This window comes from Cylas formicarius, unplaced genomic scaffold (genome assembly GCF_029955315.1).
Source record: "Cylas formicarius isolate icCylForm1 unplaced genomic scaffold, icCylForm1.1 PGA_scaffold_10__41_contigs__length_53128322, whole genome shotgun sequence".
In the NCBI taxonomy this organism is placed as follows: Eukaryota; Metazoa; Arthropoda; class Insecta; order Coleoptera; family Brentidae; genus Cylas; species Cylas formicarius.
The window spans coordinates 38,366,236-38,380,499 of record NW_026844214.1 but is presented as its reverse complement, the minus strand read 5'-3'; the positions used below and the strand labels follow the sequence as shown (position 1 = coordinate 38,380,499).

The 14,264-nt window shown below is 36.3% G+C and overlaps 1 protein-coding gene across 2 annotated transcripts in view; it reads left to right on the top strand.

Annotated features, from left to right (window-relative positions):
• The first annotated feature begins 16 nt into the window (after positions 1 to 16).
• The window catches only part of LOC132705876 (dynein light chain Tctex-type 5), a 42,183-nt gene continuing 27,935 nt past the window's right edge, over positions 17 to 14,264 (top strand). The window contains exons 1-5 of one of the 2 annotated variants that reach the window (XM_060676942.1): positions 17 to 112; positions 2,191 to 2,303; positions 2,350 to 2,467; positions 3,652 to 3,845; positions 5,076 to 5,168. In XM_060676942.1, the coding sequence (XP_060532925.1) occupies positions 59 to 112; positions 2,191 to 2,303; positions 2,350 to 2,467; positions 3,652 to 3,845; positions 5,076 to 5,168 (572 nt within the window). In that variant the 5' untranslated portion in view covers positions 17 to 58. Of the gene's footprint in view, positions 113 to 2,190; positions 2,304 to 2,349; positions 2,468 to 3,651; positions 3,846 to 5,075; positions 5,266 to 14,264 lie in introns of those variants that run through there. The other variant, XM_060676859.1, reaches the window with a different exon arrangement.

The following is a 14,264-nucleotide window of genomic DNA, read 5'->3' as shown; positions in this document are numbered from 1 at the left end:
TTGTTCAAATTCTATGTCATTTCAAATAGTATTGTCAGACACGTTATGAATACGGATAATGAAATCGGACGACCAGAAGGAAAGGAAATTGAAGGTGCCACATTACTCCAGGGTAAATGTAATACTTTTTAACTCGAATCTGCGACTAAATGGCACCTCGCTATTCAGAAAGTGTCATTTTCAAAAGAGATGAATCAGTTAAAGTTGTGCGCCAAGTTCCCACGTTCAAAAGAGTCGAAAGAACCAATATTGACGATGAGTATTATATTATGATATGGACTACTTCAGATCGTATTACATGCATGCATATTATATGCTGACACTGATAAAAAATTCCTAGAATCAAAATTGAATCTTCTCATGCGTCCGTCATATTCTATCATTGCGTCCGATATATTGGAGGAATAACTCTAGTTATACAATTTGATGAAGCGTTTGCAGATAAATAAATTTATCACTCGAAATGACCTACTTCTCAACCAAATTTTTGTGATATCTCTTGGCGGTAAAAAAAGACTCTGATTCAAATGGAACCAATTATTTTAATCTTTTTCAACACGTTAGAAAAAGGATTTGAGTCATACCTCAACAATGGGGCTTCCTGAAAAAAGTTCTGGGATATCAGTTCCTTAATTCTGAAGTAGCTGCAACTATCTGGGTCCAGTCGCTTTTGCTAAAGATAGATATCAATGAAGAAGATAATGCCAGGGGTGGTGGGGATTGTGATTTTTCATGCAGTCCCCATATATCATAAAATAAGTCCTTTATGTATCTGTCATACTTTTCGCGGTACAGTCTAAATAATGTTGTTGTTTACATTGTCCATCAAAATGCACTGAACTATGAAATGGACGCACATTTGTGATAAGTTTATAAATAATTCTAGCAGAATTCGAGTAGTTTTTAAAAAGCCATTTAACCGCCAAAAATCTTAACCTGTGTGATGTTTGTTATGGAATTTTTCACAATTTTACTTATAAAATGTTAAAAATGTTTTTTACTATTTTAGAGTCTGATTCAGATCGGTTTCTTTAAAAAAAATTGAATCCAAATAATAGCATATGGCGCTGTTTATTTAAGCGGGTGTTACCTAGATGTTTTTCGTTATAATCGAGGAATGATACAATATTAATAAATAATTAACTTCTAAATTTTATAATTTGTAGTTGGCGAGAATGTTCGTACTATAGGAGAATGCAAGACTGAAAATGGGGGCTCCTTTACCGCTAGAGATGAAGTCTGCGAAAGACAATCCGAGGAAAGTTACGTTGGATTCCAAAAATTTCGTAGCGTAAATACGTCGCAACCGATCATCCCATTATTATGAACGACATCTCCTTAAATAAGATTCATAATTTATAATTGTAGATTTGTTGGAATGATTTTTAGTTGTGCAACTTAGGTATTTATCATTAGGTATGATTGCAGACTTTGCGACACATCGACGGCTTATTGTCGCTGATCCTTCAGCAAGTAATAAATATGACGGCAATAAAAGACAAACAACAAACATTAAAAAAAGTATCCAATTAGTGATATTATGCAATGTATTGTTCTTTGCTCTTTCTTATTTTATTAAAAAGTATATACATTTATTCATTAATTTTCTGTATTTAGTGTAAATGGTTGTTATCAGATCAGATCAGATGGTTCATTCGTACATAGCCATCCCAGATATGTAGGTGTGAATTCCATAGTTATTAACATTAAAATAAATAAATATTTAATAATTAAATGAATTAATTAGTTCAATTTCATTATAAATTAGTGCAATTATCTACAGGACGCTACAAAATCATTTGATTTTTTACTGTTTCTTGTTCTACTTAAAGCACTGTAATATTAGATCAATATTATCCTCAATATATTTCGCTATAAATATTAAATATTTTAAGAAAGTATATTTCAATGTTGTGAATTGTTTAAAAAGTTCTGAATTACAAAAATATTTTAGTTTCCCACGGTCCTTATGATAACATGAATTTTTTGAATATCGTTGATTTTAAACCATTTCCATCGTAAAATACCGACAAAAAATATAATACTACTCTCTTTAAACGCTTAAACTATGGCTCTTTTCTTATTATTACCGTTTTTATTTATTTTTCCAAAAAAATAATTTTTTCTCTTCTACTCATTTTAGTAAATTGCTGTCATGACTATTTGTATTTTATTTGGTGCGGTTTTCAGATTGAAAAACAAGAAAGTTTTGTGCCAACTGCCCCACATATCTCCTCGTCGACGACCCGGCAAAGTGCTTGGCTCAGGAAATCTACTGTAATAAGAGATGCAAGTGCAACTGGGTAACTATATGATAAAAAATTATCAAAAATGATCTTTCATTTTTAGGCCTAGAGACACGATGAGAAAATCAAGACTGGGCAAGTTAAGCAGTCGTGCCCGAATGGTTCTGGGTAGCATCGTTGACATAAAAGCGAACATTTTTGGGGATACCCACGACAAAAAGGTTCATATTTTGTATGTCTATATAATTTGTCTATGTCTATATTTAATTTAATTTTGGCACGGAGATTAGTTCCGCGATCAAGAAGTTGTTTTTATTGGTTACCAAGATGAACAAAACGATAAGGCATGTAGTTTTTAAGATACTATTTATTCCCACCAAGGAACAGACTAATAAATTCTATGGTGTAAAAAATATTTTAAGCACCGCGATTCCTAATATGCTATAATAATATGGATTTTGGAGGGAATGTGTGATCAGCACGAACTGTATAGTTTCAGTTTGATTTACTTTTTCTTTTCTAACAAGATAATAATAATAAATATAAAATAATAGCTTAAATCGGAGTAAGTAATGTTTAAATATGCGTCCTCCACAAATTTCTAACTTATTCCAAAATAATTGTAAAATAAAAAAAAAAATTCTTGTGAGATTTGTTTAGTTACATAACTATTTATTATTTTTTCATTATCGTTGTCAATTTTCATATTTCCTCGTGCCAGCCGGTGTGCTACAATCGAACGCCCTTTTGAATGTAGGTCATGAAGCAGATAATAGAAAATTTAAACAGTTGCCAGGCTTAGAAAGATGCGGTTGTTTCGACGACATGAACTAGGAACGTTTATGTTATAAAAGTTTTCATGTAAGATTTTTTTTGTTTGTTAGATATAAACTAGTTGTGAAGACGTAGTTTTAGCAGTGATTATTATCTAAGCATTTAATCTGATTTACTAATTTATCATTATGGATGATTGTTTGTCATCGTCAACAACCCAACATAACAGTGAGGTAAATTTTGTTTCGATCTTTATATTAGAATTAAATAAATTCCTAAACGCTATTGTATAGTTATTGATTTGTTGGGCATGCTTATGGATTTTAAAAAAAGTGGAACCAAATTTTATTAAATCTGTATATTTTTTCAATGGAAGTTTTAAGTGTGTTGTTTTGTCAAGCTCAAAAATCGTAGTGCATTTTGAATGGTTCCTTTTTTAACATCAAGAGATTTCTATTTATTTATTTGTTCAAATATATATGCGATGTCTTGAGATTGCTTTTATCGTGAATCAAATAAAAAAATAAAACAAAAAATGTTTAGATTGATTTTCATTTCGTTTTCGGAATGTTTTTCGTATTAGATCGGCAGGAAGTAATAAAGAGGGTATAATAAAACATAAGGATTTTAGGTCGCCAGGTACATGAATACATACAGATTAGAGCCCGATAACCCTTTTAACCCAGAGAAAGTGGACAAAATCCTGAGAGAAGTTTTAACAGAGGCTTTGGAAAATTTGACCTATGATCCGGAAAAATGCGTTGCACAAGCAAAGTGGGCATCGATGGCTATAAGGTCCAAGGTTAAGGCATTGGATTTTGACAGGTTGGCGAAAATTAAATATATTCAATTTTTAAACCAATAATTGAAAATAAAAATACGCAAATAAGAAACACTTGCACACATTCATTTAAAACTTTTCAAGCCGCTTGAAAAAATAAATAGCGCCTTTTACATATTTTTATTTTTTTCAATGTACAAACTTGGTTTAAATAAATAAAAAGCTAATTTATTTATTACATCATGTTCATACACATATAATTAACATAGAAAACTGGCCACCGTTCTGAAAAATATTTATTTAGGTTGATTTCTACGCATTTTGGGAATGATTTGTCGGGTTTCCCTCTATGCCGTTAGTCTAAACAAGCTACTATGCTGATAACATAAGAACTTTTGAAGCCACCAGAGATTTAGAGGCCCTGCACATTCCGATAATATATGAACTTAGGAAGCAATTATGACAAAAAAAATTAGGTCTATTCAACATGCGCGGGATTTTAAATCATGCTTGCAACCAATGACCATGCGGCAAGTTTGGATGCGACTTTTTACGGCAGTATTTTCTCAATATATGCCCAGATCCAATTAAATCTTCAGGCAAAAAGGGGTTAAGTGTGTGGATATCGCTGTTTAGAAAAAAGTATATATATATATATATATATATATATATATATATATATATATATATATATATATATATATATATATATATATATATATATATATTATTAACAGCAACAGCTATATGGAAGTCACCATAAAAAATGTAGAGCTATTCTACATGCGCATGCGCGGACATTTCAAATCTCGCTTTCAATTAACGTAGCCGCTTACAGTTCGTTTGGATGTGGCTATTTTTAAGACAGTAAAAGTTTAAAATGTTCCCAGACTCCTTTAAATATTTAGGTAAAAACGAGTTAGTGAAGTTATGTACAGACAAAAAAAGTTCAGCAGCACATCAGACAGAGTCGAGTCTTACAATAAAAAAATGCACGATTTTAGTAGTGACGGTATTTTTCCGCAATTGGTACCACTTTTAGGTATTTTTTGAAATGTGCTATTTCGGCAAAACCAAACTGTGAGTAATGAAGTACCCAAAAGGCTGTGGCTGGTAGTACTATAACTTAATAATTTAATTTTGATAATCCTATAATTCGTTTCTTGAAAACGGTTAGAGATACCAAAAAGATGTAATAAAATATAAGCATTTTAAACAACTCTGATAAGCAGAACTGTTCAGATAATATGCTATTTATCAAACTTTTTTTATAGGTATAAATTAGTATGCATTGCGACAATCGGAGAAAAAATTTCGCAGGATGTTTACACGACCTGCAGATTTTTGTGGGACGCAGAGAAAGACAGGTATTCGTTTTATTCAATGGAGAATGCACATGTGTTTGGTATTGCTTACTGCTTCGGTGTGTATTTCGAGTGATGTAATTTCGCAGTTTCAATTTCAATATACCTTTGACCATTTGACGAACAACAGAAAGTGGTTCAGTGTCATTTAACCATCTTGTTAATATAAATTGCATATTTGTATGTTTGTTTTAATTGTCCACTTGTGTACTCTCAGTTAGGACTATTTACTCTAGATCTAGGTGGTATCCGACCCACAAACGTTCTGAGCTGGCATCCAGCAATATACACGTGAATATCAAGCGAGTTCTTTTAAGGTACTAGTTGACGTCATCCCTCTTTGTTGTTGAACTGGAATCCTTGTGTATATTCAACGTCATGCTGTTTGGGGATCAATTTTAGGTTCAGTTGCCTTCCTGCTGTGTTGTCAGAGTTTTGTGTATCTTATGTCCGGCATGGTACTTGAAAGCAAAATAAAGATTTTCACTGAAGTGAAATGTGTAATGCGTAGTAGTCTAAGAGCCAGTGGGCGGCTACCTGCATGTATTTGACCAGACCTGGGTGTTTGTACATTGAGGCCCCTATACCTACTATACATGAGGTGGGGACCCACTAAGCCCAAAGCGGCGGACCCAGGTACTGCGCAGGTGAGACGGCTGCCGTTTTGAAATTTTAAAATATGATATTATTATTATCGAAAAATAATAATGGCAGACCATTAGCATGCGGTTAACATTAAATTTAATTAAATTAAATGCTCAAAAAAATAAAATTTTGAAAGTATGTGACCAGACCTGCCAATGAGTTATATTATTCGTTATGGCAGACGTTTTTATTGAGTACACTCCTCACTAGATAACAAAATCTTTACTATTACCCGGTCAGATGTATATGTATTACGATCGCTGTTTTACATAAATTTAGCTCACTTATAATTAATTTTATCACTATATGTACAGAAATTAATACTTTTTTTGTACTTTGTATACTAAACTTTATAAGATTGATGATAAATGAAGTAAATATATTACGAAATAATTTGAAATCTTGGGGTATAATGCAAGTAACAAAAAACAATTCAATTCTGTATTTCATTTTTTTTTAATTTATTTAAGACAAAATTTGAAAGGTGTCGTAGTCATATTTGTCGTAGGTTAACTCTTCTTCATAATCCATGGAATCGGATGTAAAAATAAACCATAAATTGTAAAGTATAAACAATTAGTAAATTGATCCGAATATATTTGATCAAGAATTAATTTTTATCAACTTGCCAGGAACATTAGTAATTAAGTCGCTAATAAAAGAGGGAAGTTGATATCTCCATCGAACCATTTAAAGACAAATGTGTTGTCCTGCTCAAGCCAACCACACTCCAATGGGTCCAAGGCTGAAGGTTGCTTTTTGTAAGCGTTTTTCCAAATAGTTGAAATGTAATGGGCTCTCAGAAGTTATTGGTAGAGTTCATTCTTGCATGGTGGTATTGAGGTTGCGTCAAAATTGTGTATTTTTTTATTAAAATTTTCGTTCACATCCGAAGCTTTCTCCAATAACTGATCTAATTCAGCGCCAATATCTTTTTCTACGACTTCATCCGTCTCAGAAACGTTTACGTCTTTTACAAGATTATCAAGTACTATTGTATCATCAGATATTGAGCTATCAACTAATGTTGATGGTTGCTCAGTTGCAGACGACGACGTAGTGGGTTGTAATACAGCTTCTTTGTTGAGATCGGTAGAATTTTTTTTAAAGCCGTAAACGCTTTGTAACAACTACTGTGATATACAGAATCAAAAATTTCATCCGGTAGAATTATTTCATTTTATTTTAATTTACAATGTTTTCTTAAACTCAAAATTTGTCAACAGTCTCTGCTATGGTACAAAAACCATACTTCACTAGTTCTTTTTCACTAGACATAATGTCAGAGATATTTAACGAATAATAGTTTAATTAAAGAAAAATAACATAAAGCTGTGTATTTTATTAAATTCATTTAACAAGAGGCATCTGTATAGAGATTCACAAACATACTGAAAACGTCTGACAAAAACCGTTAGGTTGGGTTTATAACAGAGCCATCTCAGGTATAAACCCTAAATTATTTAAGTGGTAGTAGCTATAAAATAAAATACTATAAGCTGGAATGAGTATAATAGTAATACATAGGAGAAAGAAAAAAGATAGCTATATGCATTGTATGTCCGGGTAGTAGTAAGGATTTTGTTATCTACTGAGGAGTGTACTCAATAAAAACATCTGCCGGTATTAATAAAAGTTTTTAAGACTATAACGAATAATATATCCCAATGGCAGATCTGGTCAAATACTTTCAAAATTTTAATTTTTTGAGCATTTTCAAAACTGTCTGGTCTGTCATTATTGTTTTTCGATAATAATAATATATTTAAAGATTTCAAAACGGCAGCCGTGGTCAAATATATTTAAAATTCGCCAAAAATCAATACCTGTCCCAGCTGCGCAGTACCTTTTGGCTTAGTGGGTCCCCACATCATGTATAGTAGGTATAGGGGCCTTAATGTACAAAAGCCCAGGTCTGGTCAAATACATGTAGGTAGCCGCCCACTGGCTCTTAAACTATAATGTTTAACTCTTATATGAAAAATAGGAAGGTAGCAAGTGTAGTAGAAGAATATAGTAATTGAAAAGTCTTAAAAAATTAAACTACCACCAAAAGTAATTTCTGTAACAAGAAACAATTTTTTGATTCAAAAGTGTCATGAAAATATTAATGCCTTATTAGTTAGATAGAAATAAATTCATCAATATATATTTAATTTTCCAATTTTGACTCCTTACTATATTTTGGTCAGCTTTGAATGGCACTTGCTGCTTTTTTAGTTTATTAAAAACTGATTTGGAAATAAATTAATTTGTTTATAAACGGTTGGGTACCAATAATTATGGCAGAAAAATCTATAAAAAAATATCCGTATATTTAAAGATGTGATTAGTGTTGCCTACCTTAACTAAAAAACCTCGTTTCTGAGCTTAGTTTGTCAAACCCAGATCTTTGGCAATTTAATAAGGAATCTACCTTAAAAAGTCACTTACTATATAAGTGCCTCGCAAACAGCCATATTTTATTAGATTATTCGACAGTGTTTCAATATATATAGGATCCCGTTAGAACTAGAACATTTTAAACACTTATTATAATATTTTAATTTGTGTACTTTATTTAATAAATGTCATGTTCGATTACGAAATAAAAATTTGCTAATATGCACTTTAGACTGCACGAAATACTGGGTTAAAAATAAAGTGTAGTTTCTTATATAAACATTGGGTCAAAAGACAACCGCTCGGGAGATATCATGCTACAAACATGGTGGAAAAATAATGTTTCAATTTGTTTCTTAAAAACAAAAATAGAACATTAAAATATTACGAAAATATTACTATTATAGAAACACACTTTCTGCATACATTTGGTTTTTTTAATTAGTGGAGGGGATTAAATTAGACTACGTCTATCATTTCCCTTAACTAAATTTAAGGAGAAACTTATGCAATGACATTAGAAAATATGCATTTTTAATTTTGTTTTTTATTCAGAAACTTTTTTTCCCCTGCGATTTTTTCATAAAACTTTCCAAATAAAATAATAAAATGTACTGCATAGCTTGTTGAAAAAAGTTATTTTAGAAAAACAATTTAGTTAGTTGCCCTCAAACAGATGTATTTTGTGCCAATATTTACCAATTACGTTCTAAACAAATACATATTATAAATAATTTATTAATAAGCATTTCTGAAACTAATTGATCTATTCATGAGTGAACAATGAAAAAAAAATTACAATATAAATCACAAAAAACACAACAAATTAGCAAGAGGCCCTAAGACATAAGAAAATAATATATTATGCAACAAGTGACTGTCAGGATTGACAAACGTCAAAATTGAAGGTGTGGGAAATATCTCCAACATCCGATTGCTCCCAAACCCGTGCGGTAAAATCCGGACTATTACTGTACGGATTTGTGAGCAGTCGGCTGCTTTCGGAGATATTACTATACGGATTGAATTTTGACGTTCGTCAATTCTGACGGTCATGTCAGTGAATGCATTCGTGTTATTTTGCAAAAATGTACCCAAAAATTAAGATTCGTAGAAAAAGTATAGTATGCAACACGTTTGGTAAGCTTCTTAATTCACTCGTTTGTTAAATACTCGCTCCGCTCGTGCCAAATAAACTCGTGACTCAAATGCTATTTACCATACCTGTTGCATAATAATAAACAACTCTTTATTGCAAAAAACATATACGAACAGATCATTTCACCTAGCCATTTGGCATCAGACAACGTTCCCAAAACCACTAACGGCTAAGGATGCCAACTGAGCCTGCAGAAAGTCATAATAATATTCCATTACTATGCTTCGATTATCACGCCACTTAGCGGTAAGCAGGAAAAAATTCCATGGGTCAATTTGAACTCCAGAACTCCAACTGAAATATGGTTTTAGACAGTAAGTATGACATCTATGAATCGTTTGAGTAAGTTTATATATATATATATATATATATATATATATATATATATATATATATATATATATATATATATATATATATATATATATATATATATATATATATATATATATATATTACCTCGGGGGCTCACAACTGTTGGGTACGGACCTCGCGAACCCGAGGTACCCTAGCTGAGCCTCATTCTGTTTCAACTTGTCTTGTTTGGGACTCTCTCCCTTTCATCTTTCCTATCGGCCCCCCTAGGCCAACTCTTGGTATTTTTCCGACTCCGACGCTATTTATATTTCTACCTGGCAGATAGGATATGTCCAACGGAAGGCAGAAGAGTACGGTGCAAGGTTTAGGATGCCTAGTACCGGTCCAGAACAGGGATGGTGAAGCAGGCCCCACTGGACCGTCAGCCAGCGACTGCGGCTCACCCTCAGTGGTATTCCAGGCTGAGGAGAGTATTTTTGCTACTGGATACGAAGAGATAAACCCGTTTCAAAGAAGAGACTCTATTCAAAGAACACCACCGACACGGAGAACCTTCTCGCTCCCAGACGCTAGTGATCTATTGGCCCACCAAACAGAAGGCCCTATCACGGAAAATGCAGCTAAAAGAAAGAGACTGGAGGGAACCCCCGATAACTCAACAAGCAAAAATGTGAACAACAAACAAAGGGACCTTATCCACACCTTAGACAAAGTATTCGCACAGGTAAGAACTATGGAAAGAATAATCAAAGAAGCATATAAACCAAAAAAGGAATACTGTGAGATCAGTGGCAAACTATCCTTCTTAACAGAGAAGCTCCGTGCGATGGATATCGAAAAATGGTTGCATGATATGAGTACAAATACTGAAGCAGAAAAGAAACTTCGTCTAGAAAATGATGAACTGCGAATGCAGGTCAACGCTATGAAAACGGAACAGAACGACAAACGACAAGAAAGATCAGAGACTATAAAATGTGACGCGTGTGCACGGGCGGAAAAAAGAGTCTTGAGACAACAGCAGCTCAAAAAAGAGGAGATTTTCGAGTGCTACCAGTCCATCAGTGAAGAGGACTGGGAAGAAAACGTATTTTACGATTTGGAAAGTATCGAGGGACCAGCGCAAGACACCGCAACGGAGTGGGACCTAATTCTGCAGTGTAATACTAAATTGGAGTCGCGCAACAAAGATATCAATAGAACAATCGACAAATTTGGAGCCAAACATGGTCTTACGTCTCAAAACAAGAGAGAAGGTGAAGTTGCCATCATGGTGCACTCCGTGGGCTTTCCTGACGTTAGTGGAAAATTAGTGCAGTCCACTAGATGGATATTCTACCCTATCTTGAGCGAAAAATCCACTCAGTCAGAAGTGGGCGACTCAGAGATGTTCGAGGCTCTACGCAGGATCAAAATCCAAGTCATAAAACAGGATAGAACTAATATAGCGATTCTCGATAAGATGAGATCACCGGAACCATAATGACACGAATGCTGCAGTTCTTATTCTGCGATACGCCAGTACGTATTGCAAAAATTCGACGAGAACAGTACCAGCCAAGCCAGCATATAAAACGCAACAAAGAGACGAATCCGAGGAAACCCAAGGAAGATGCGCTGCTGATAGAAATGAAAGACACGAGCTTTGCGGACCTCCTTAAGGCCGTTAAAACTGCTGTAGATCCTAGCGCCATAGGCGTCGACATTGGACAACTTAGAAAAACAAGAAACGGCCGAGTCTTACTTACCGTCAATAATGGATCCGATCGAGCTACTAAACTGCTAAAAAGGGAAATTGGTGAAAAGGTACCCGGGGCCACTGCACATTTGCTAAAAAGCAAAAAAGTTCTCCACGTTAAAGACCTGGACGAAGTTACTACAACTGACGAGATCAAAGAGGCTGTTTCTAAGGCAACGGGCTCCAACCCCAGTAATGTAGACTTAAGAGCTCTCAGACCAGCTTACGGAGGCAGGCAAAATGCCACCCTAATTGTAAGCGAGGCGAAAGCAGAAAAACTTATTAATCTTAAGACGATAAAAATCGGCTGGACTAGTTGCCGAATTTACGAAAGGCAGAGAGAAGATCGATGCTTCAGATGCTGGGGATTAGGGCATGTCAAGTCGCAATGTAAAGGGCCAGATAGAGAAACACTATGTCGGAAATGTGGGCACGAGGGCCACAAAGCAGATACATGCTCGAATAAACCATTCTGCCTCCAATGTAAAGCAGAGGGCCATCAAACCGGCTCCCCTAGATGCTCATCAAAAGTGCAGGCGGCGGTAGCGCCAAAGAAAGCAACCGCATCCACACAATCATCAGATTCCTCCAAATAAATACCAACAGAAGTCGCGCAGCCCAAGATCTGGCGCTGGCAACCGCGACAGACATGCAAGCAGAAGTGTTGATAGTAAGCGAACCCAACAGAATCGCCATTCAGAATAGAAAGGACTGGATTAAGGATAACGAGTGCAAAGCTGCCATAAAAGTCATTGGAAATAACATAGCAATTAAAAGGCAGGGTAGCGGTTCCGAATATTGCTTTATAGAAACGGTAGACTTTACCATCTATAGTTGTTATTTCTCCGGCAACGACGAGATTGATCAACTGGACGAGGCCCTATTTGAAATCGGCAGGATGGTGCAAGGCAACAACGAAAAGGCTGCTGGGGACTTTAATGCCAAATCTACGGAGTGGGGTATGACGCATACTGACGCGAGGGGCGAAATGGTCACAGAGTGGATGGCCGCCAACGGCTGAATCACTGTAAACCAGGGAAACTCGCCAACGTTTCAAAGCCAAGGCTACGGTTCGATTCTTGATCTCACCATAGTGACTGAAGGCATCAGGATGAAAATCGGACAATGGAGAGTAGTTGAAACAGAAACGTTAAGTGATCACAACTACATAACTTTTGAAGTAAAAAATAGTGACCCGACAGTGGTACGGCAAAGAGAATGCAGAGGCTGGTAAGTCAAAAAACTTGACAGAAATAAGCTTCGCAATGCAATCGGGTCGCTTGGCGAAGACGGACCATCGGCAAGAGATTTCTCAGAAGAGTTGGCAACGCTGTGTGACATCTCAATGCCAAAGAAAAGGAGTTTCAGGAACAAACAGCCTGCGTACTGGTGGAACAGCGAAATAGCGGAACATCGTAGAGACTGTATAAATAAGCGAGGGAAATACACAAGAACTGTCAAACATGGCATTATTCGAGATACACTAAGAACATGGGAGGAATACAGAGAAAGCAAGATAGCACTCAGAGACAAAATCAAGAAGGCAAAGAAAGAGTGCTGGACGCGGCTCTTTGACGACGTTGATCGTGACATCTGTGGCGATGGTTACAAAATCGCGATGAAGAGCCTTTTTGGATTTCCGCCACGACCTAACCTAAGCATGGAAGCAACAGAGAAGATCGTACGACATCAATTTCCGTGTCATGACGCGGTATCGTTTGCTCGCGACGATGGTGCGAAGCCGGTAGTATTCACCGTGGATGAACTAAGCAACGCTGCTGCGAAAATAAGAACAAGAAGGAGGCAGGCCCTGGAGGGGTCCCGGCCGAAATCCTTAAGGAGCTGGTGGCGACAAAGCCTGAATATGTATTAGCCACCTATAATAAGCTAGCAGAAAAAAGCTGCTTTCCAGCGGAGTGGAAGGCAGCTAGGATGATTCTGCTGAGGAAAGGCGACCACACGCTGGAGAACCCATCGTCCTATAGACCAGTCTGCCTGCTGGATGCAGAGGGAAAACTTTACGAGCAACTAGTGATTGCACGCCTGCACAGGGAAATTGAGCGTACTGGTGGTCTGTCGGCTAGGTAGTATGGCTTCAGGAGCGGTAGACAAACAGTTGATGCCATAGCAAGGGTTATTGAAATCTCCAACAAGGCTTCAAATTTCGCGCATGCAAATCGTAGACTGGCGGTTATAATAACTCTTGATGTCCGAAATGCCTTTAATAGTGCCTCGTGGCAATTAATCCTGGAGGAATTAATAAAGCGCCAAATGGACGAAGGCCTAATAAACTTAATAGCGTCATACCTCTCTGACAGGGAGATCCTACTGGAGGCATAGGGACAGGCAAAGGGGATCGGCATAACAAGCGGAGTACCACAGGGCTCGGTCCTTGGACCCACACTGTGGAACGTGCTCTATGATGGGCTTTTTGCGTTGGAGATGCCAAACGGAGTGACACTAATAGGGTTTGCCGACGACATCGGCATGATTGTGGTAGCAAAGAACGAGGAGCTCCTGATGTGCAACGCAAACACGGCGCTACAGAGAGTTGCGCGATGGCTCGAGCAGAGACGGTTGGCCCTAGCGCCGGAGAAAATCAAAGCAGTGTTGCTAACCACAAAACGGAAGATAGGCCACGTTGTTTTCGATGTTATGGGTAGTGAGATTGGCTTGAGTGACGCTGTCAAATACCTGGGAGTGTGGCTTGACAGAAAGCTTAGTTTCGCTGAGCACGTAAAGCGAACTGTGCAAAAGGCAGAAAAAACGACTTCTGCGCTGTTGTGTCTAATGCCAAACATAGGTGGACCAAGATCATCCAAACGGAGACTTCTAGCGAGCGTGGTACACTCTCAGA